The following is a 25,305-nucleotide window of genomic DNA, read 5'->3' on the forward strand; positions in this document are numbered from 1 at the left end:
ATTTGGTCCAGATATTTCAAAACCTACATGACACTGATAATGCAGCTTATGGCCAGGCGGATAGGCTTCTGCTCTGCCCTCTACAATATCAGCATTCTCAACCACTGGAGGCTCACCACAGGTTGCCTCTAAACAGGGAGGGCAATGCAAAAAAGAGTTTTTCAAATTTCTGCCTTTTACATACAGTGGTACCCCGGGATACGAAAGCACCGCCTTACGAAATTCCCGGGATACGAAAAAAAATTATTTAAAAAAACTGTTCCGCGTTACGAAAGTTTTTTCGGGTTACGAAAAAACTTTTGGTGCTTTTCGGCGCGATTTCACACCAAATCGCGGCTTTTCCCCATTAGCGCCTATGGCAATTCGGCTTGCGAAAGTCTTCCGGGTTACGAAAAGGGCAGCGGAACGAATTAATTTCGTAACCCGGGGGACCACTGTATCTTCATAATAGATGTTCATTTATTACTGATTCATTACTATGTAAAACCCTATGGATGCCAAAGCCTTTCAGACATCATGACAAGTGTGTCGAAATGTCAGCATAGGATTACAATGAACTGATTCTGCCTCTATTTGGTGCACATTCAATTAAAGTTCAGAATACAACCTGCATTCCTAAAACTGTTGCTCACATTATCAAATGTTCTACAATTTTTCAGAGACGAGTCCACATTCACTTGTACAAAGCCAGGCTGCCTTCTAGCCTTTCATTGAATAGATGCAGGTTGGGGGGCGAGCGAGATAGCAAGCAACAAATGTAGATCTAAGCATGGGACTTACAGAGAAGAATATAGAAGGGCCATTCATGAGATCCCTTGCTTTTTGCTTCAGCTATTCAGCTTCTGCATTTGTATTTCTATATCTACATAGAGTGTTGGCCTACAACTCTGGAGACCAGGGTTCGATTCTCAACTCCACTATGAAACCCACTGGTGACCATGGGCATGTCACATGCTCTCAACCTCAGAGGAAGGCAATGACAAACCTCTTCTGAACAAATCTTACCAAGAAAACCCCATGATAGGTTTACCTTAGGGTTGCCATAATTCCAGGGCTGGCTCTAGGTATTTTGCCACCCTAAGCAAAAAATATTTTAGCACCCCTGTCGCCCCTCATAATTATTTTCACCCCTTGATTTCTGGTGTTTCATTTGTTAAAGCTAAACATAACCAGAGCTCTCCAGCAGAGAAGGCTAAATATCTCACAACAACATTATCGGCATTTAATTCAGGCTGCTATCACACTGGAGAGCATATTTGGGAACATATAATCCACACCAAACATAGCACTCAGCGTGCAAATTGAGTCCAGATATGTCCCCCAAGGCGGAAACAATTTGAAGGCAAACAACACTGCACATACAATTTCAAAAAATAATTAGTTTGAGAAATGCTGTCCAGGCAAAATATGGAACATACCTTCACAGGTGGAAGGCTCTGACCATTCACCTCTTTGGCATATCAGAGTCAGGGGTCCTTCAGCAGCAAAACCACTATGGCATTTATAATTGACTACTTCCCCAGCGTCATATTTGTTTTTTACTTCTTCAAGGTATGAAGCATGGTCAATGATGGGGGGTTTCCACATGGTTTTTCTATGAAGATATGAAAATGAAAATACAACCTTAAGAATAAGTTACTATATTTATGTAAAGATTTTCCCACCAGAATAATGACAGATTAATCACTATATAGAGAATTCTTATAAATACCATTTCATACAGAAACAAGCAATTGCAAAAAACAGAGTTACAAATAATATATATAAATCAAATGTAAATCCTGGGATAGATTTAATTCTTACAGCTTTTTTATTTAAAAAAGAGCATACTAAAGGAGACCTTTTAGATCTCAAATACATAGATAGAATATAGATAATTTCTAGTATAAAGAAGTTATTCCTGTAGTTATTTCCAGGCTTACCATAGTTCCCTCTCTACAGGAATAGTGACCAACTCTTCATACTGGCGATGACCCAAGACATGTCCTATGTAAATATTTTGGGTCATCTACTATCTGCTATCTAATGCCATGAGCTTGCACATACATTTAGCATACTGCTTTCCCACCTCACAGACTCTTAGCACAGCCTCATTTGCTAGATTCCAGCAACCCAGGGAATGGATGGGATGGGTATTTGATAATTTCCCTAATTTGGTTAAAATTTTGTGTCCCTGATCACTCAGAAAAACTGATGGGGGAGAGAATACAATGATTGGAAAGTTCCTACAAATTGCAGGAACTATTTTTGTTCCTGGCACATTAATATAACGTAGGTTTGTCAAGTCTGCAGAGATGAAATACAGTACAACTCTCCAAGGTTGTTCATATGTAAAACTGTGCAATTTATAAGCATCTAAATGGTTCAACATTGAAAAGGGAACAACAGAGTAGAACACTCCTTGATTGCTAAATTCTAAAGTTGCACACCTTAACTGTGAACCTTAACTCTAATTTGCTTCATCCCTGCCAAGGCTGTTCTTCTCTAACACCTATCACATGGGGAACATTGGGGGTTTAAATAGTGATTATTCCATGAAAATCACACAATTAAGATTTTCACATGATGTCATCATTAAAGAGCCATTTTGCTAGGAATAACCAGGCAATAAACAGAAATAAATCATTATGGGGAAATCCCATGAATGATTTGTTGCTGTTTATTGCCTGGTTATTCCCTGGTTATTGCTGGGATAATGACTCTTTAATCATGTTATGTGTGAAAATCTTAATCACGATTCCATGATGTTCATAGGATAATCACTGTTTAACCCCCCGATTCCCCCCCCCCCATTTCCCCATGGGATAAAGTCCCTATAATCCCTTCTCAGAAACTGCAATCCCTGGGCGTTAAGTCTTCACTCCCCTTCTATCTTGACCTGCCTCTCTACTGTGGTTTTCAAATGCCCTCTCAACTCTGCTACTTTGCTACATCCCCACCAAAGCTGCTCCTCTCCTGCCACCCTCTCTGCCACTACTCTTTCTCGGCTCACACAGACACACACCTGAACCCTGCTCCCTGAACACTCCAGGCTATGAGTCTGCACTCCCCTACTATTGTGACTAGCTTGCCTGCTCATCCCTACTAATTCACTTCACCCTCATCAAAGCTGCTCCTATCCTGCCACTCAGCTGCTTACTTTTTTTTGCAACTGACTCCATGGACTCTCTAGGATCCGAGTCTGTGCTCCTCTTCTAACTTGACCTGCCTGCTACTCTGATTCCCAAATGCCTTTCCATCCCTGCTTATTTGCTTCATGCCCACAAGAGCTGCTCCTCTCCTCCACCATGACATGAACCAACACTTCTATGCCTCTCATACTAATTAATGCCATAAAACTGGTCCTGAAGGAGCAGATGATGTTCAAATACAATCTGACCCAAAAATGGTATCTTCCTATTATAACCAAGCTTAATACGAATAAGCCAGTAAATAAATAGCCTTTTAGAAAACTCTGAAATCTTGAGCATGAACCTGAAGTTTCAAACCAGATTGACAGGATTATTCTGCATCATGGACTTCTGACATGTTACAAAGACAGAGTGAGACTGTAATACTAATGAAGACGATAGGACTTATCATTGGATGTCACAAAATCACCTGTAAGGCATTTATATAAACAAAGCTTTCTTTTTGCTGGGCAATTTATGAGAGCTTTGTGAATGATTCCAATGATTTTTAACATCTGAGGAACTTTTTGCAGCGAAAAAATAGTTACACAAAAAACAAACAAAACAACACCAGCCCACTTTATCGTCTGCAAAAATACATTTTGTCAAAAACTGTATTTTTGCACAAATACAATTTTTAACACAATCATATTTTCACAAAATACTATATCTTTCACACATATTACACTTCTGCAAATGTCCCAAAAAGTGTGGGTGGGTGGAATCATGAAAAAGACAACTTGTCCTCTTGTTTCCTGTCTTTCTTGGCCAATCATTCAGAGAGGAGATGCAATTAGATTTCAGTTACAAAATATTATTAATGCATCCCTCAGGGAGGGAAGTTTTCCATCTTGATTAAAAGAAGCAGTGATATGACCACTCCTAAAAAGGACCTCCCTGGATCCCCTGTATTAACTAACTATAAATCAGTATTCAGTATTCCTTTTGTGGGCAAGGTGATCAAGAGGGCAGTTGCCTCCCAGCTCCAGGTAGTTTTGTATGATACAAGTTTCTAGACCCTTTTCAAACTGGCTTCAGAACTGAGTATGGAGGGAAGACCACTATAGTCCGCTTAGTGGATGATCTTCACCTGAGCATCGATGGGGGAATGTGTCCCTGCTGATGCTTTTGGACTTCTCAGCAGTATTTGATACTATCAGCCATTGTGTCCTTCCGGGAGATTTGAGAATTGGAGGCATTGTGCTTCAGTGGTCCCAGTCCTATCTCTAGGGCAAGCTACAAATGGTGTTGCTTGAAGATAGCTGCTCCTCAAAAGAAGAGCTTTACATAGCATAATACAAGGTCTCTTTCTGTCCTCAGTGTTATTCAACATGTACATGAAACTTCTGGAAGAGATCATCTTTAGGCATTGGGCAAAGAAGAGCTGTTACGTAGCATATTACAAGGTGCCCTTCTGTCCTCAATGTTATTCATGAAACAGGTCTCCTTCTGTCCTCAATGTTATTCAACATCTACATGAAACCTCTGGAAAAAGATCATCTTTAGGCATTGGGCAAAGTGCTGTCAGTATGCTGCTGACATACAAAATATTTCTCCATGCCTTCAAAAACAGGTTGGGGGAGGAGTTGGGGCATAGTATCTAAATAATAATAATAATAATAATAATAATAATAATAATAATAATAATGGAGACATTTTCTTGAGAAGCATTCCTGAAAATCGCCCTGGGGAACACATCTGGAAGGCAACGGGAATGACTGACCAGCGGTGGTGGCAGCGTTCTCCTTGTGTGGTAAGATGTGTTCTATGCTGCCTCCCGTTCTCATCACATCCCCTTTTAGAACATGACAGGCCTGTTCCAGGGCCTATGCAATAAGATTTTATGTTTCAGTTTTATAGAATCCATCCATCTCTTTGAGTGAATAAAGCTGAAACATCTCAACTACCAAAACCATGACATAGGCATTAACATGTTTCCACATTTACAAGATCTATAGTACAGTCCGTCCTCGCCTTACGCGGGGGATCCGTTCCGGATCCCGCCGTGTAAGGTGAATTCCGCCTATGCTCGAGCCCCATTGGAAACAATGGGGCTTGTGTGCGGTGGTGCGGCGGCGCACAGGGCGCAACGGGCGCACGCGCCCATTCAGTTGAATGGGACGCGCCGCCCCTTCTGCCCTGCGCGCGCCCCGCGGCTTGAGCGCGTATGCTCAAGGCCACGTATGGCGCGGCCACGCTGTATTTTAAAACATTAGGTTATTTTCATACCTAGACACCTTGGCGTTTCTGACCAATGGCCATTGAGACAATGCACTCCTGGATTTCCTTCCATGCTGTAGAAACGTTGGCATTTGTAATGCACGATTTCACCTGAATTATAGTCTCTTTTAGGTATTTCAATAATACCTCCATTTTCAATAGAAGGTGCATGATCACATTTTATTTCAGTCTCTATGGAAAAGAATTCAAAGAACTGAATCAGGAAAAAAAATCCTCATAACACTCATTATGACTACAAGTACTGGGATGCACAGGCATACATCCTACACATACATTCCCCTACCCCACCTTACGTAAAAGTTCCAACTCTGTAAAACAGGAAAATAAGGGAAAATAAATACTTAGCCATACTTCAAACTTTTTTTTTAAATGGAAACCCATCCATCATTGTATTTTTAATGAATAATGGACAACCAATGGGTGAAAAAATTCTATGAATACATTCTCATTATTATTCTCTTTCAGTATCGATGACATTCATTTGTTGTAGCATGGGAAAGGCAGAGTCAGAGGGATTGTAAGTCCCTGCCAACTCTTCAGGATTTTATCCTAGGATCCACTCTCGCAGTCTCAGTGTAGTGTGAGCTATGCTGGTCTCTTTGGGGCTAGGCAAGAATTTTCTCCCCTTTACATATTTTCCCCCCTATCCTACCTTGTTTCTGGGGTACTTGGACATTTAGCTCAAATGGTGTCTATAAATAGGTTGTCATTGGCAGGTCAGAGTTTGGTGTGCACCTTGGCACCCTTTTGGTGAAAGGTTGGGCTCCGGAACCACCTCCGCAAGCTTGGGGGCTTGAAGGGTAGTGAAAGAGGCTCCCAGTGAGGATGAGCAGGGAGTTCACTCTCTCATGTAAAGTCTAAGGCAGTGGTTCCCAATGTTTTTTTTTAAGAATTTTTAACTGTATCTTGTTTTATTGTTGTAATCTGCTTAGATTCCAGTTATTAAGTGGAATATAAATTATTATTATTATTATTATTATTGTCACCCTTCGGCCTCTGAGGGAGAGAGAAGGCTGCTCCAGTACCATCAGGGGCTAGCCTGAAGACAGAGGCTCCTCCCTCCCTAACTGTCATCTTTCGGTCTCTGAGGGAGAGAGAAGGCTGGCCCAGTAGCATCAGGTTAGCCTGAAGAAGAAGAGCCCTCCCTCCGGTCCATCTGCCTTGGTCCAGGCCTCAGAGGGAGAGAAGAATGCTGGACCTGATTCCCTTCCCCCCTCACCATTCCCTTCTCCTTTTGTGTCGTGTCTTTTAGATTGTAAGCCTGAGGGCAGGGAACTGTCTGATTAAAAATAGTAATTGTAAGCCGCCCTGAGAGCCATTAGGGCTGAAGGGCAGGATATAAATACCTAAATAAATAAATAAATAAATAAATAAATAATACATCACCAGAGTGCCACAAAGTTGCCCATCATGAGGGCAAATGGGCAGGCGGGCAGGCGAGGTGATGCTGGCTTGGGGGAGGCAAGGCGTCAGAGCATGCTGTGTCTAAATGCCAGGCTTTGATGCTTCCCCCAAGCTAGCACAAAGGGCCAGTCTGTTTTGCCCCTCAGTGACTTAAAAATAAAACACTGCTTTCCACTTCTGGGCTGGGACAGACCCAATGACTGAATATCTCAATATTCTTTGCAACTCCTGGTAGGCAACAAAATGGAAGATGGTTCATTGCATCTCTCGCAGGCTGAAGACCATGTCAGACAAACTGTCTTCATGTTGGTGGGTCACAGGCTGACTTAAACCACTGTCAGAAATCTGAGGTGGGACATTTTCTACCACTTTTGTGTAGCTATTCAAAAAAGGAAAGCTTCCAAATATGAGTTTCAAGATATTTATCGGATCAAATACCTCTGCATTGTGGTGCTTCTGTCCATTGTTTCTTTAAACATGTTATTACAGGAGATCCAAAAAGACTGTATCCTGGGAGACAGCGATAGTGCACCTTCTCATTGGGCAAATACTTTTGTTTTTTATATCCATTAATCCGACCATTAGAAATGTCAGGTGGAGGAGGACATCTTACATCTGAAATGTTAGATAAAACATTCCTTGAAAGATTACTTGAAAAACAAAAGCAGTATCTATATATTTATAAAAGCTGTTTTTCTAAAGCCTATCACTAGAAAACTCATATAACCTCCCCTCTCCTTTACCAGAATCGGATTATGTTTCCAGGGATACTAACCATATTCTCCAGCTGTCCCAATTTGTCCCAACTTCGTCAGTAGCTTTTAAAATGCGACATCATTTTTCTCCTCCTCCCCCTACTTCAATTTCATCCTGAGCTCATTTTCAGTTGCTGCAATCTGAGTTCAAAGTGCAGAAGTAATTTGTACTCAATTAATTCAGCAGGAGTGGAACAGGTAGAGGCAGAATCTTGCCCTTCCTTGTAGACTCAGGCAAAAGCAAACTACTGCAGTCCCTTTGTGCTTGTGCTATTAATAAGTTTTGCCATCTTGAACATATGCTCATCTGGCTTCTCCACATGTGATCAGGTTGTAAAATATTTGAGGGTACATATTATCTCACCAGTGAAGAGATTTCAGACAAGCATATTCAGGTGGTCTGGATTTATACATGAAAAATATATGGGGCTTTAAAAAAAAAGTTTTCCTGCTTAATAAGCACCAAAGATACAGAATGTATAAAGTTGATTTTTATGTAGCCAGAGGTAAGCATGACAGAAGGGCAGTACTTTCAATCCTCTAAGCAAGCACTGAGCCTGTTATAGCAGGATGGTGGGCAATGAAAGAGCAATCCATTTGCTCCTTCTTAGTGGGCTTTCTGAAAGACAGGCAGAAACAGGAACAAGCACAAGTCTCTGCCAAGAAGACCCAAGAAGCTGTGCAGAGGCACTGTGCTAGAGCTGAGCATTTATTCTGACATCAGAGATGAAACACTGCTGTGAAAGTAAAGCTGGCAGAGCAGAGGAAAGGAGGAGAATAGAATTTCATGTTACTAGTTATGTTCAATAAATATGAATATTAGACTTCGATGCATAAGACAGGAAAACCATCATTTGCCAGAGTCAGCAGAAATTGTGACAAAAGCATAAGGGACAGGTAGAGCCATGGCCTACACCTGTTCAAAGAAGCCAAGTGTCATTGTAAACTGAAAGACTGTAAATTTCCTCATTTTGTCCCTCCTCCTAGACAAGAAAATGGTTTCACTGATTGGGAGCAATCAGTTCTTAACCACCTCGAATTAATGTAAGCCCATCTGAACAACCCAAATAGGAATGTTCCCTATTGGGAGGTATCCTGCAGGTTGCAGAGAAGTTGAAAAATCTCTCTGGATTCCGAAAAGGTTAAATATCTATTTTTGACTGGCTTTGTTGGCTCACGCAGTATGTTGTCTCTATTGCTCAGACCACTTAGGAGTCGTTATCAAAAACCCAAGGGTATTTCACTTCTGCCATTTGCAAGTACATGTTTAATCTATGTTTTCCCCATCCAGAAGTGTTCCCTGCACTCTTAGGAGATTGTCCCCAAGTTAGCAAAAGGTTCAATTCACAGACGCTTTTTGACCTGCTCTATCTCTCTTGGACTTGCTTCTTAGGACTATTTGTTCCAAACTCCAGTCATCTGCTCCATGTCAGAGGGTAAGAAAATCCATGTATGTGTTTAAGCCTGTAATATCTTAAGCTTAGTTCCGACTTCCTTAAGACTGCTAAGAAGAATTTTAGCTTTCATACTGTTCTCCTCCCCCACTTTTATTTTAAAAACAGCCTACATTTGATTATAGACTGTTCTGTTGGTTTCTACTGCTATCTTTTTCTGCCTTTTAAATAAATAAATATTTGTTTTTACTGAAAAATCAGATTGTCCACTATCTCATCTTTTTCTTGTTGTTAGTCTGCAAGGTCCTGTAGAGAGCTGGTGCCTAAGGGTCTTTCCAGACCAGCCTGAAAGGCCAGCATGGGGACAGAGTTGGGGTGTACCATCCTCATAGCGCACACTCAACTCTGCCCCCCCGGGTGCTCTGATGTCGTGTGCCTCTGCACATGGCGTAAGACATCATGGCGTGCCTCCAGCACTGTGTCCAGATGACGTACAGCCAAAGGAGCACCATATAGCTGCACTGCCGTGGCTATGGCGCCCTTTTAAGGATGCAAAAAGGAGCTTTTTTCCTGCTTTTTTTTTTTTTTTTTTTGCACCCTCGAAAGGCTGGATCAGGGCCATGGCATGAGGTTGGTGCAGCCCTAATTCGGATAGGAAAGGGGTGGCGTCCTGCCACCCATTAGGGCCATCTGTTGAGCACCTGAGAGCTTTTCCGCCAAAGCAGTGAAACCCACCCAGTGCACAGGTCATAACATGAGTACAAGTGCCAAATATGTGTAGAACTCAGGTGTTTGTTGTTGTTAACTGCCCTTGAGCCATGGCGACCTTATGGATGAGACATCTTCAAGACCCTCTGTCCTCCACTGCCCTGCTTAGGTTCTGTAAACTCATACCCATAACCTCCTTAATACAGTCCATCCATCTGGCATGTGGCCTTCTTTTCTTCCTAATTCCCTCCACCTTTCCCAGCATTATTGGCTTTTCTAATGAGTCTTCCCTTCTCAAGATGTGTCCGAAGTACGACAGCCTCAGTTTGGTCATCTTGGCTTCCAAGGAGATTTCCTGCTTGATCTGCTCTAGGACCCATTTGTTTGTCCTTTTGGCTATCCCTAGAATCCTTAGCACTCTTCTTCAGCACCATATCTCAAATGAATTGTGCTCATTTCTATATATTTGCATTTTAGGATCTTTTCTAGTTCTTTCATGGCTGCCCTCCCCATTCTTAATCTTCTTCTGATTTCCTGACTGCAGTCCCCATTTCTATCGATATTTGATCCCAGGTATGGGAATTCTTTTACAGTTTCTATTTCTTCATTGTCTAGGTTGAATTTGTGAAGGTCCTCAGCGGTCATTATTTTTGTTTTCTTTATGTTCAACACTAAGCCTGCCTTTGCACTTTCTTCTTTGATCTTCCTTAGTAGGTGTTCCAGGTCTGCAAGGTTTTCTGCTAGTACTATGGTGTCATCTGCATATCTTAGATTGTTGATATTCCTTCCTCCTATTTTCACTCCTCCTTGTTCTATGTCCAAGCCTACTTTTCTTCTAATTATGTTCTGCATACAAATTGAACAGATAGGGTGAAAAGATACAACCTTGTCTGACCTCTTTGTCAATTGGGAGCCATTCAGTTTCTCCATGTTCTGTTCTGATACTAGCCTCTTCTCCTGATTCCTCATCAAGACTATCAGATGTGTTGGCACTCTCATATCTTTAAGCATGTTCCATAGCCTTTCATGATCTATGCAGTCAAAGGCTTTGCTATAGTCCATAAAGCACATGCTGATTTCCTTTTGGAATTCCTTTGTGTACTCAATTCTATAAACCCAAACTGTGCTACGCTGTCTTAACATGAAGCACAGAAAGAGGAAGCAAGCTGAAATATCTTTTGTAGGCAATTGTCTAATTACAGCTGAGGTGATCTTGGGCTGAATTTACAAAGGAGCTCTTCAGAAAAAGATCATGTAGCACACATAAATACACAATGCTGTAACTGGAGAATGAAAATTAGTTGGAAAAGTCTTGTGTGCTTTATCATTAGTTGTGCATTCCCTGAGCTTTTTGGGGACATAAAGAAAATTAATCCCTCTCCTTTGTTGATCACTCACCCATGTTATTAAAGGAGGGGAAAGAGAACACAATGAAGGACTTCCTACATGCAAATCACTCCTCTTATCCACTGTCAAAAGTAAAGGCCAGGAAAAATGTTGCAAATATTGCTCTTGCAATACAAGTTGCAATGTCACATAGTTGGTAAGTACTCAAACCAATAGAATTTGAAGTCACAAACAAAACATACCTTCAGAAGCAGTAGCAGTGAAATGTGATTTTACAATTTTACAATTTAGAAATTGTAAAAAAACAAAACACACTGCATTTGAAGGTTGGGAAGCTCTGTGTCTTTCCTCCTCTCTTTCCCTCTTTTTCCTTTTTACTTTTAACCCTTAGGAAGAGGATCTGGAGACTTGCACTCTTACCTTCACATGTGGGTGCTACTGACCATGCCTTATTTTCACACATTATAGTGTTTGGTCCAGATATTTCAAAACCTTCACCACATTGATAATGCAGCTCATGGCCAGATAGATAGACTTCTGCTGTGCTGTCCACAATATAAGCGTTATCAACCACAGGGGCCTCTCTGCAAGTTGCATCTAAATAGGGAGGATGATGCAAAGAAGAAAGAGTTTTACAAAATTCTGCTTTCTACAGCCCTTGGTGATAAATGATCACTTATTATTGACTCATTACTACAGGGAATAGTAAGGATGCCAAGGCTTTCAGACACTGTGCCAAGAGTGCCAGAATGTAAATATGTAGCAAGGAGTGCAGGATCATAAAGAATTGATTCTGCCCTTTTTGATGGACATTCAATTTCAGAATAGAATAGAACCTGTGTTCCTAAAACTGTTACTCTATGAAATAGTGTTCAAAGCACTGAGTAAAAAAAAAATCTGCGGCCCCCATTAGGATTAAAAAATACTGTAAAACACATGCATGCACCTGGCACGTATGCGCCCCTAATCCACTTCACACAAAAGATCTAGCTTGTAAAACAAAAAAATAAAGGAAATACTGTACTTGCAACCTAAGCACTGTTCTTTTTTAAAAAAATGGAAACCAATTCATCACTTTTTCTTAATTATGGGCAACCAATGAGTAAAAAAAGTATCAATGTATTCTCATTGTTATTGACTTTCAAGTATGATTGACATTCATTTGCTACTTTCTTAGTAGCTCGAAAAGACCAAGGACTTTATCACATGAGGAAAATTGGAAGGTTAAAGTGGCCCCAATGCAGGATCATCCAGAGTATTAGGGACAACTTTGCAGCTGCTTATCACATGACACTGCACACAATCAGAACAGAATCCAGGGAGAATGTGAGGGGAAGCTAGAAATTAATAAATTCGCAAAACTACCATGTTTGCATGTCCATTTTGCTAGCGAATTCACTTCCTTCACATAATGCCAGCTGTCGGAAAATGCAAGCCTCTAGATGCCTTTGTTTCCCAGGGTGCCTTTCTGTGCCAAAGAGGGAGAATGCTCCTTTCTTAAAGGGATACACAAACACACTCCCCTCTTTAGCCTCACTTGGCTGCTTTTCCTCCTCTTTGCAGCCTCTAATCAGCTGTTGGGAGAAGACAAAGAGAAGACGTTTTGGGATTCCTCCTTGACAGGAGGGAGAAATGGAGGACGTGTAAATGTCCTGTGAATGTGGAAAAACCACAAATAAAAAACACTATTCTTTTTGCCTGAGACAACACCTCTCTAGGAATTTCTAAATTCTCTAGCAGAACCCTATGTCCAACTTCTGGCAGAGTTGCTGGAGGACCTAGAAGGAGATTCCTGGAGGGAACATATTAATCACAACCACAAATAATCAAATCTGCAAAAGTCAAAGCTGCAAATGTGAAAAGCCAACTGTATATCATACTGTTCAAATTTGTGGAGGAATGTTACAGACCAATAACAGACTAATTCACACATGGATAAACATGGTAATTATTAAAGAATAATGCATAACCTAAAATTATTCCAGAGATAATATACTATTTTGTCACATTCTCCTGCATATTTTTCTCTTGCCAGTTTCTGCAAACAAAGGCAAATATCAATAGTGAAGCAAATACGAACCAACACATCGTGGTGGCGTCTGCCAACTTCCGTATTCACATGATATTTTTGGTGGCCCTTGGAGAAGGAAATGTTCCATACAGGTGAAGTCCACCTCTTCGCCATTTTTGTAGTTTCTTATTTCTACTCCATTGATAGCATTTGGAAGTTGTGGTGGTGGTGGGCAGAGTTCTTTAACAAAAATAAAATGAAATATTTCAGATACTACTGAATGGTTCAAAAATGATGTGTAGTTCCTTGCAACAGAAGAATATTCAACAATCCTGTAAAAGTGACATAGGCGGTTACAGACCGCTGAAAAGCAGTGGTCTGATGCCGCTGCCGGTTGCAGCGTCCAGGAACCGCAACAGTCAAACGGCGTGGTTCCCGGATGCTGCAAAGAAGGAGCGCAAAAATCACGCTCCTTCCTGTGCCCCGGAAGAGATGCCGCAAGTGCCGAAGCATGCACTTGCGGAGTTATTTCCGGGGTGCAACGTACGGATGCAGTGCATCCACTATGCCAAGATGGCGGCGGCTGTTCCACACGGCCGCCGCCATTTCATACGGACTCAGTCCATACTAGGGTTAGGGGCATCTGGAACAGACGCCCCTTTCTAACCCTAGTATGTGCTGAGCACGTACTTTCCTGCCCGTTTGTAACGGGCCATAGATTTATTGGCATGCATAAATAATGCACTTTGACACTGCATGGCTCAATGCTATGAATATGGATGTTGGGATATGTCATTTTGTGAGATATTTAACCTTCTCTGTCAAAGAACACTACTCAAAGAGTAGTGTTGCATGGCATTATTTCTGCAGTGCAGATGCAGCCATATATTAGGTCTTGGACTCTTTTGGTCTAGGCTAAAGGGAGAGACAAAAAGTGGTGGGTTTGCATCTTACTAGATTTGTTTTAGACCTTTTAATATCTCCTAGTCTGTGATTATTCTTTGTGCCTCAGAATTTTACTAGAGAACAGGTCAAAAGACATGGATACAATCTGTCAATGAAACTAAATCTCAGTCCTTGTCCTTTCTAGGTGTTCCATATCTATTTTCCAGTGTTTAGAAACAAGCTTCTTTACAGCATTAATTCAGCTTCCCAACTTCTAGGGGAAGAACAGGGACCAATAAACTGGTATTTGGTGGAAGGAACATGCCACAAAAGTCCCCAAATGTGAAAACTCATCACAAACATTCACAAAAGCTCTCCCAGTTTGTGATGGAAAAAATATTGAAAATTTTCATCCTTGCAAGCAAGATGATACATTTACAAATTAACTGTGCTCCAACAGAGAGATAATATACAGGAAGTGCTCTTCAATAGTTTGGTCACACTTTTGCTGTATTTGACATTCTTATTTAAGACACCAAGAATCAAGTAAAATGTACCTTTGCATTCAGGTTCTGGTAACCATTTCCCATTAACACATTTTGTCTCATGCAGGCTGGAACCACACCTGTACTTTAGAATTGCATTGTTGTTAAATTGCTTCGATAGTGGAACTTCTGGTACTACCTTTGCGCCCTTTGGAAGTTTGCATTTTTCTGCAAAATGATATGTTCAAACATTACTCAATTAAGGATTCTTCAAGTAACAAGTGGTGCTATTTATAATGAAAAAGATTTAACCTAATCCATACAAGAAGTGCTCCTGATCAGCAAAAAGGAATTCAGGGAATAGGGACTCAGCCTGTACTGCATGGCATTACACTCCCTGTGGAATCCCAGGAATGCAGCTTGGGTGTTTTCCTGGCAGTTTATCAGACAAGGGGAATTGGAAGTATAATCCAATGTCAATCTGAACGCAATCATGGGGTTTAACGTTATTGTGTGATAACCCACTATACACCAATTCGGGCAATGGGAAGTCAGTCCGAACGCAATCATGTGGTTTCACGTGATTGTGTGATAGACTGCCACACGCAAATTCAGGCAATGGCATGCTATTTTTGCACAATGGAGAGTCAGTTTGAATGCAATGCATATTCACATAATTGCGCGAAACTAGCGACTTTAAGTGAATGTGTTCTGGCCCCACTTTCTTTTCATTCGAATTTAAGAGAAAGTCCTCCCATTTGATAAACTCCCTGGACTCAGCTCTGAGCCTAGATGCCCAGGTTTCAGCAGGAGTGAATGTACACAGCTAAAACTGGTGTGCCAGCTGTGTTCATTCCTTGAGATGTCAGATCTAGCTGCTACATCCTGTTTGGACTACTGTAATGCTGTATGTGGGGCTGCCTTTGGAAACTGTTCAAAAACTTCAGTGTGTCCAAAATGCTGCAGTCCAGAATGCTGACTTTGACCAGTTATAGGGAGCAGTGAAAGCTGCTCCAATGGCTATCAGTTCATTTCCAGGCACAATTCAAAGTGGTGGTCCAATAAAGCCCTACACAGCTAAAGTCTTTAATACCCCTTTTCTCCAGTTTTTAAATTTTAGCTACTTAGCTGTTGAATTGCTTTTAGCTATTTAAGGCCTGGAGATATTAAATTCTTTTTTCTGTCCAAAATTTCCACTTCATTTATTTTTCAATTCATTCTGCGTCCACTCAACTAGACGTTTCAGTTTGCAAATAGCTTAATAATGGCTTCAGGACCTGAAATTATAATGCAAATGTATTTGTACTCATTCAGATTTCCAGCTTTATGATTCCTTTCAGCTTTGCTGTCATGAATGTTGTAAATTTCCAGACACACACCTCCACCTAACAGCCCCCAGGTCTTTGTCAGGTCAGGTCTATCCTGAAGGATGTGAACCCTTATGGGATCTTTCCATATCTTTAAAAGAGTAAAGTTATTAATAACCCTGCAAACCTGGGACAGCATGTAAGTCATGCTTCTAATGGTAGACCAACTTGATCAAAGTCTCAAAATACTTGGTTTTATGTTCTTCTTATTACCCTCTTAGCAGCTCTCAGTTATTTTAATAGCCTCCCCTTAGGGCCTCCTTCTTCAACTTTTTAAACAACTCCCTCAGTTTCTCCAGAATGTTGGTCATATATATTTTTGCTATCATAAATAGTTATCAAGCCTTCAGGCACTATCCAATGAAAAGCCATGTCTCTCTTTCTGAGTAAATTTTGTATTCTTTGCATTTCTTCAGCATTCTTTCTGTGATACCTTTAAACACAATTATTGCACTATCATTTACTTTAAGCTTTTTCTTATAATGTGCTTTCAATATATAATCTCTGACATTTTTCTGTGTGAAGAAAATTATCATATCTATTGGAAGTTATTTCCTCTGGGCATAGGCAGAGTTCTGCCTGTATAATGTTTGAAACTGCAAATCCATATGCCAGTGGGGTGGCCCAAAAAGATACCTTGATCAAGGGGAACTGAAACCACTGAGAGATCCAGCAGAAGCAACAGGGATATACTCCACCTGTCCAGTTCACTCTACAGATCGTCCACCAATGTGACCAAAACTGTCACCATCCCATAGCCAGGCCTGTACCCAGATTGAAATGGATTGAAATGGGTCTTCTCATCAAGAAACCCCTGGAGCTGGGAAGCCACCATCTGTTCTAGAACATTGCCCAAAAATTGAATATTATAGATGGGCCAACAATTTTTCAGGATGGTGGGATCCAGATAGACATTTTTTAGTAATTGAATCATCATAGTCTCTTTTAGGCAGAATGGTAACTTCATTTGCTGCAGTGAGGTATTCACCACTCTACATACCCACTCACTCAGTCCCTCTCTACCTGCTTTCAGGAGCCAGGAAGGGCAAGGATCCAATGTGATGGTTCTCACCCCTCCAATGATCCTGTCAACATCCTTAGGCTACACAAATCAAAACAAATCCAATAATAGAGAACAAGAAGGCATTACAATTACATCTGTTGGACCTGTCTCAACTACAGGATCCGTGTGACTTTGTCTGCAAAGTGTCAAGCAAATTCATCACAGCCTTAGAATTCTTAGAGTCTGATTTGCTTAATTATTTTCCTAATTCTTGCTTAGACTAAACCCTTCCTTTGAAAAATTCCTTCCCAAACTCTTTTCATGTACCTTTTGTTTGGACTCATTCCCATACAGGTAAGTTAGTCTCTGCAGAGTCATAAATAGGCATGCAAGTTTAACACTTAGTAATTCCCCAGTGAATTACTGGAGAAAGGGGGCTAAAATCAGTGGGCGGTAACAATTTAGATGGTCTCAATCTGTTCAGCAAAAATGGGAAGGGACCTTAAAAGTCTGAAATAGTTGTCCAGTCCAGTCTCTCTCATATCCTCCAACATTACACAGATGGAAACTGGGAAATGGATGGCCCAGTAACATCAGAGTGTGGCAGGATGGCAAGAGCTATCAGTGAGAAAGATCGTGCAAGCTGCACTATCTCTGAATTTTACTGAAATGAGTTAAATATAGAAAAATAAAGAAAATGGGAAAGGTACAGGTGTTTTATGAAGCTTGAAAGGAAGAAAGATGCAGAAAAATAAGCCAAGATGAGAGAATCAAGAATACCACAACAGATCAAAATCCAGTAAGAGAGAAACAACAGACCAATCTAACTTGAGCTAAAGGCAAAAAGAACTGAGGAAGTAGCGAAGGATTTTGGTAGTTAAACTTGCTTTGCTAATGTTATGTGATCCCTTGCCCTTCTGAGGAATGGCAGATATTTGCCCATCCCTGGATCCCTTGCTTCAGACAGAAAAGTTTGCAAATTCTTTGGTTAATGTTTTCAGAACATTCAATTTCAACTCTGTTTATATGAAATCCACTCTGTTTCACCTTATCTATACCTTTTAAGAATAGATTTTATTCCAACATTTCTGGTTTGAAGTGTTTCACTTTCAGATATGGTGAAAGATTCCTATGTACACAGAGAAGCAGCTTTAGTCAAAAACATAGAAAGTGCAAGAGGTGGGAACAAGTGAGTTATACTTATACAGAGGTGGATATTTTTTATGCAGTGTGGTTTACCTGTGCATGATGGCAATGATATCCATTCTCCATCAACACATTCTACCGTATTTGATCCAGCCATTGTAAACTGGACATCACATTGATAAACCACCTTCTCCCCATGTTGATATTCTTGAAGAAGATCACCAGTAACAAAGCCATTCAAAATGGTAGGTGGTTGCTGACAACTGTTGACTTTTTCTGGAGAGAAGAGAGAAGTTTGTTTTACTCTATTTGCTAAAAATAAATCCTAATGAGGTTTATTTCCATGCAGACATCCTTATGATTGAAGGTCATAGGCCACGCAACCATCTCAGACATTATAACTATGAGATGCACTGACATCCACACAGGCCAAATGGTGGCATTTGGCCTGAAATGACTAAAATAACTAACACCCTCCACTTGACTGCTAATTTCTCACATTACCGAGAGTGTTGTGGAAGAAGCAAGGGGACAATCAATACTATGCTACTGCCAAAGAAGAGTGAATGAGCCTCAAGTGGAATCCTTTCTTGACGCATACTTAAATTCTTAGTAAATCACTTTAACATACATACAGATGCTTGGGAGAACTTAATTCTTTTGGACAGAGATTTGAGGAATATTTTCCAGAGTGTGATACTAACAAGTTCTTACTCATAATGGCCTGATGACTTAGCATCAAGAAAGACTTAGCAGGAAATGCCAAGGCAACCATTAATATGGCGTCTCCTCATAGGAGGCCATCAACTCTTATCCCTCCCACTATGCAATCAGTGGGGGGAATGAGTATTTTGCCTGCAAAAAGTGTTTTCTTAGTTTCCTCCCTCACAATATCCCTGGCTTCAGTCTAGAGCTCTTCTGGCTTCTGATCAATTAGGCATAATGATACAAATCTATTCTTTATATTATTTTAAAATTATATTAGGATGTTCTTCACCTTGTATCTTTGCTTGATGGTTGGTTTATTCTTCTTCTTTAGCTTTACGCTCATTTTTGATATTAGTAGTTCCTGGTCTGTGCCACAATCTACTTATGTTCCTTTTTTCCCCAAAAGAAAATGGAACTTTTCCATCTTCTGCTTCCAATTTTATAGTCATCGGGTGATGTCCATATATACAGTTACCTCTTTGGTGGCTTGAAGAATATGTTTGCAAACTGTCTCACAAAATCCAGTCATTCTGAATTTTTATTTCTCGATCCTTGTTCAAATTTTTCTACAATCTTTGATTCTGCTCTTTTTCCTACTTTTGCATTCCAATTGCCTATGGTTAACAAGAAGTCCTATTTTGGAGTATGATCCATTTGCTTCTGTACTCCAGCACAGAATCTTTCAGTTTCTTCTTCTTTAACCTCTGTAGTTGGAACATAAACTTGAATTATGGTTATACTGATGGGTTTTCTCTGAAATCTTATTGGTATGATTCAGTCAGACTTTGCATGATATCATTTACTTTTGCTTCCTCTCTCTTCACTATTAATGCCATTGTATTTCATCTTGGATTTTCATTTTTTAAAATTAAAACACTGTAATTATCTGACTCAAAATGTCCCATTCCTGTATACTTTAGCTCACCCACCCCAAGTATTGTAACACTTTTATATTCCATTTCTTTTTTTACTTTCTAGTTTCTCCCGATTCAGGCTTCTCACATTTCTTGTTTCTATAATATGTGTTATGCAGCTTCATACTTTCCTTTCATTTCTGAGCATGCCAATACCTGAATGTCATTTGGATTTGAGTCCATTTGCATCATTAGCCACAATGCTACTTACAATTGTCTTCTGCTCTACCCCAGTTAGTCACTGAGTGCCATCTGACTGGGAGCTTCATCTTCTGGCACTATCTCTTGTGGTTTTTGTTTTTGTTTTTGTTTTTGTTTTTGTCTTATCATACGGTTTTCATGGTAAAAGATATTCAGGTGGTTTACTGTGCCTCCTGTGCAGAACAAATAAGTCTTAGCTACTGTGTCACTGCCGTGGTCTCTGCCATTATCTCTTCCTCCAGTATTATCCTTCACTATTGCTGCTGCTCAGTAGCTGTTTGTCACCTTTAATCTGCTTCCTCAGGATAAAACTGAATGGGAGACCCTACTAGCAGCACTTATATAGTTTTATTATATTCTGTTTTGCACAGCATCTTGTGAAGCAAGAAGGCCAAGGCCTTGAAAGACACTGGGATTCTCTTCTGCCAGGACATATTTTCTCAAGTACATTGTTAACTACATCTTAAATAGCACTTAGCAAAATATATACCTTTACAAATTGGAGGCTGTGGAGACCATCCAAAGTGATAACACTGGGCAGCTTCAGGCCCAACTCTTGTATATCCTCTCATGCAAGAAAATTTTACCACATCTCTGTTCACATACTCATCTTTCCTTGGTTGAATGCTTCCATGCTCCAGAAAGGGGGCTTCACATTCTATGGCTAAAGAAAACATTGAACAAAATGTTAAATTTAGTGAAGTGCTTTTTGGATAAAGAGGTTTAGAATCAATCTCAAAAGTCTGCAAAGGATAGGAAATCTTATTCCAGAGATGCACAGCACATAAGCCCCTGAGGTGAAGGCAGCTAAAATAAACATACATTAGAAAGTGACATGTTGTGATCATGTCCCCCCAACATTCATAATCAGGTTTCCTCTGATTAGACAAGAGTATCTGTTTTTGTTTATGAGACATTTCTAAGTCATAGCAGCCACTGCTAGTGAGTTGATGTAACATCTGTAAGTATGAATGTGTTAATACTAACATCAACACCCATGGACAAGTCGAGATTACTTGGTAACACTAAGAGCATCAATGAGACTATAATCCCTTTTTAATCTGTTCTGTTGATTTGAAGGTTAGTTGATTAATGCACAGGCTATGTCCTTCATAATGTTGCTCTCTCACAAAGCAAAAATTCCTCCTACGCTTATCTATGAAGGGAAGTTTACCCCACAGCAAATATAAAACATAAAATAACACTTAGGGTGTGGTGGCTAAAAGGTAGTCCATGGGCTGCATGTTTTTGTGAGCCCCAGGGCCCCCAAATGCTGTACAGGATGCATGGGGAATTTTCATACATATTCAGGCCATTTTAGGTGCATGACAAGTACTTTATTAACATTTTAAAAGGCAGGGAATAAACGAAAATTATTTCTATCTCTTCCAGCTGTTTGAAAAGACCTGTCCTGTGGCCAAACTACCCCATGTGCTCTAAAAATGTGGCAAAAAAATGTCTTCTACATCCTCCAGAGGAGGTGTTGGGTTATTTGCAACCAAAAAAATTGATTTATTTGTTTTGGAAGAAATTTTAGAATTACTGACCTGTGCATATAATGTCACGGAAATCACCAAGGATGCTACCTTCATGCTGTGCTTACACAGCAGATCTGGACAATTAAACAAAATAATATTGTATTAACTTACGCAGACATAAAGGCTTTGGATCCCATCCATTTTCTGTGCATTGTATGTGGCTATCTATGGTCTCTTTCACGGTTTGAAAGCCATCTTTGCATACATAATGAAGCGTTTCCTTGAACAAGAAAAGTGATTGGGTTTTGTCAAAGACAATATTCTCTTCCGACGGCCTTTGGCATGTTTCTGAGGAAACAGAAGGATTAGTGTTATTAATTATCACCTACTCTACTCTGTTAGTACTAATATGCTCTTAAAGCCATTACAAAGAGTGGCCTCCAAAATATAGAAGAAAAAGGTATGAACTGCTACACAACCAAAATGACTTGACAGCACTTACAAATTGTAGTTTTCATGAACATGGGTGCTCAATTTTATTGCTTAGCATTGCCCCTTCATATTTGCCTTCTTCCTCAAAAGCAACACTACAAAGTAGGTTCTAGGACCATATCAGTTGAACAATACTACAGCACCTGTTATTCCCTGGTGCTCTGTCATCCAAGTACTAACCAGGGCTTGCTGACCCTGCATAGTTTTCAATATCCAGATGTTGTTGGACTGCAACTCCCAGCATTCCTCAGCATTGGCTACACAAGCTAAGGGCTGCTGGAACTTGCAGTCCAGCAATAGAAGGCTATATGTTATGATAAAGTAACACAGTGGTCCAAAAGATGCTCAGAATTAGTCCCATTTGGCTTACAAAAAGAAAAGTTGCACATTGAAATGGGACATTAATGTGTCTAACATTTAGGCTTATCGCATGGCACTTGGAAAAACAGGAACAGAATGGAAGGGAAGGGAATGGAATGGTACAGAGGAAAATGTGTGTTAGCGCACAGGAGAACACCACTGATGCTGCCAGGAGTCCCCAAAAAGTTCCACAGCCATTCCACAGCAGCTGATTTTCTAGAACGGTTCAAAATCATCTTTCAAAATTGGCTGCCATGGAACAGCTGGGGAACGCTTTGGGGACTCCTGGCAGCATTGGCGGAGTTCTCCTGTGCATTAACACATGTCCCCCGTCCCATTCCGTTCTGTTCCATTCTGTTCCTGTTCCTCCAAATGCTGTAATTGTGCACTACAGTATGTGCTGGCAAGAGAGGGGGACAGGGAGAGGGAGAAGGAGAAGGAGAAAAAGAGAGAGAAAGAGAAAGTGAGAGAGAGAGAATATTAGAGCTTGGGGAAAAGTTTTGGACTACAGTTCCCATAATCCTCCACCCAGCTATGGGAGCTGTAGTCCAAAAAAGGCAATATGCTTTTGACATATATGGATCAGAACAACTGCATGAGTATTTGTAGTCTTTTCAGAGAGCTGGCTCTGAGGACTAGTATCACATCTGTGTGTGTGTGTGTGTTTCCTGAACTACACAAAGTGCTTCTTCAACACAGTTGAACATGTAAGAAACTGAACTGGAAAGCTGATCCCAGCTTGTCTTCACTATATCATCCTCCCAAACTGTATTAAGGCACCCTCCTGTATGACATTTTCTGTTTTAGGTTTGAGAAATTTGAGTCATTTGCAAAAACAACAAAAACACACAATTTCAATATCTCGTTGGCAATACACTAAGAAAGAACAGCTTCCTATGTTGTTAGAGCTTTCCAACATGAAGATGCACAAACTCAGTTGCACTCCTGTTGTTCAACTTCACTGCAGCAATAAAGTAATAAAAACACCCAGAATGTTGAATATCAAATGGAAGTTCCCATCCCTGATTGGAATGGATGAGCTCTGTCCTATATGAGGGGAGAGCAGAAATTATATTTCCACCCTTTACCAGGCACAAGAATTATGCAGTCACTTTATATTACTAGATAAAAGCTCTTTGTATAGAAAAGTTGTGTTTTCAACTACCTTGTGAGGTAGGACAGTTAGTTATACATCTAACCTTTTAATCATATTTCTGTCATGATTGAACAATGCTTGGTTTCATTACTGGCAGAAAAAAACCCAGGAAAATAATGTCCCACATTTATTTTTGTTCTTCCCTTATGAATCATTCAACTGCCAGCAAGTAAAGTCTTTATTTCTCCTGCTGACTTTGCAAAACCCGCTACTTGATTCCTATTTAGTGTACAAAAATAACTAGGATGAACCCTACAAAAATAGTGGGGGTTACAAAAAAACTTGGCTTGGTTCATAAACAGCATAAACTGTTTCCTGTTTCCTATTAAAAGCAAAAATTGGGCATTTCCTAGTCTCCATCTTTGTATGCTGAAAAGAGGATAAAGAGATATAAACGCTTGCTGTGATGACCAGGTCTTCACCAATCTGCAAGTCAATACAAAGCTTGACTTTTCCAACTGTTGCGTGCCCTCAATTTACCATGATACAATACTAGAACCATATTATTTGCTCCAGGAAAACAGGTGCTATTTTTAAGCAGTATAGAGAAATGGTGCAAAAATTTCTCCCACAACTTGCCGTCTGTTCACCGATCATTGAATTTTGGTTATGAAGTAGGCAGGAGAAGTAAGTTGTATCAGTAGATAAGAAACTAACAACACCCCAGAAAATGAGTTTGCTTCACATTTTCTCATTCAGATTTACATTTGGCTCATCTTCATTTCTCTTAGCAGATGGTTTGTTCTGAGGGTCCTGTGTATTAGCTTCCTTTTTGGCTTCAGCTGAACAGAAGATTCAACTCTACACTGGGATGCCAAACAAATTTAAGCCCACTCTTTTACACAAAAATGCATTTTTTTTCTTGCCTTGTGAACTGAAGCTTATTTCTGTTTTATAAAACAAGCACAAAGAAGATTGTTTGCAAAATTATTAGACTAGGTTTGGTTTGGAAAAGATGAGGACACATTACAGATGGTTTATTACAGGGGTAGGCAACCTGCGGCCCGCGGGCCGGATGTGGCCTGGCAAGGCCTTGGGACCGGCCCCAGCCCGGTCCTGCCGCCGATTGCCGCCGGAGCCTTTGGCCTCTCGCGTGAGGGCGTGGGGCCTTTGGCCTATCAGGAGGAGGCAGGCAGGGGGGGCAAGTGGCAGGCAAGGGGGGCAATTGTCTATAGAAGCCTCCAAAACATGCATTTATATTAACATTTTTTTAAAAAATCAGCAAAAATTTTGCGTGTCCTCCATTTTTTAAAAAAAAGTGTCCTCCATTTGAAAATTTTGTTCCACATTTGTCCCGGTTTATTTATTTATTTAATTTTTTTAAAAAAAATTTTACTTATTTATTTTTTGGCTTCGGCCCCCCAGTTGTCTGAGGGACAGCAACCCGGCCCCCGACTCAAAAAGGTTGCCTACCCCTGGTTTATTAAATCAAATTCTGAAGCCTAGGCCCAGAATTTGCAAGATTTAAGCAGGGCTGCTAACAAGAGCGGGGCTTGGATGCATGTCATTCATAGGAATGAAATAAGTTGAAGACAACTTGACAGAAAATAAGAACAACCAATAAATATATTATTTTTAAATTTGCTTACTGATACACTTGGGTTCTGGACTCCATCCAATTTCAAGACACTGTGTCTCTCCCTCTTGATCACCATTAGGAGTTGTGTAGCCACTCTGACACCTATAGTTTACATTCTCATTGAGAGAAAACTGATCCCTTCGTTCAATAAAAAAGCCATTAGGTGGGGAAATGTTTTGACATCCATTTGGAGTTTCTAAAAGTGAAAAATAAAGATATTAGGTATAATATATTTAAAAATATATTAATGCTAGATTTTATAACCATGTGTTGTTGTTGTTTTACCAATCAGTGACAAAGTCCAGTCTTATCAAGACAGACAAAAAAGAACATCATATGAATTTATCAACATACGTTAAAAAAAAAATCTGAAAATGCAACATCAAGAAAGGCTGGCTAAAATCTATGTGAGATCTATGTTTTCATAGGTTGAATATGTGTACAAGAAAAGTGACACTGACTAGAAACCGTGGGAATGCTGTTCAGCTGGCATTTTATTTT

General features: G+C 40.2%; 1 protein-coding gene across 1 annotated transcript in view; it reads right to left on the reverse strand.

Annotated features, from left to right (window-relative positions):
* Positions 1–25,305, reverse strand: part of LOC149316940 (complement factor H-related protein 5-like) — a 62,126-nt gene that overhangs the window by 15,267 nt on the left and 21,554 nt on the right. The window contains exons 9-16 of the mRNA XM_089518342.1: positions 24,815–25,000; positions 21,389–21,565; positions 20,230–20,403; positions 18,010–18,192; positions 14,473–14,628; positions 13,100–13,270; positions 11,440–11,616; positions 7,254–7,430 (exon numbers count right to left, since the gene is read on the reverse strand). Coding sequence (XP_089374468.1) covers positions 7,254–7,430; positions 11,440–11,616; positions 13,100–13,270; positions 14,473–14,628; positions 18,010–18,192; positions 20,230–20,403; positions 21,389–21,565; positions 24,815–25,000 — 1,401 coding nt within the window. The remainder of the gene's footprint in view (positions 1–7,253; positions 7,431–11,439; positions 11,617–13,099; positions 13,271–14,472; positions 14,629–18,009; positions 18,193–20,229; positions 20,404–21,388; positions 21,566–24,814; positions 25,001–25,305) is intronic.

Source organism: Sceloporus occidentalis, unplaced genomic scaffold (genome assembly GCF_023333645.1).
Source record: "Sceloporus occidentalis isolate IW3139 unplaced genomic scaffold, rSceOcc1.0.p SCAF_3, whole genome shotgun sequence".
NCBI classification, from domain to species: domain Eukaryota; kingdom Metazoa; phylum Chordata; class Lepidosauria; order Squamata; family Phrynosomatidae; genus Sceloporus; species Sceloporus occidentalis.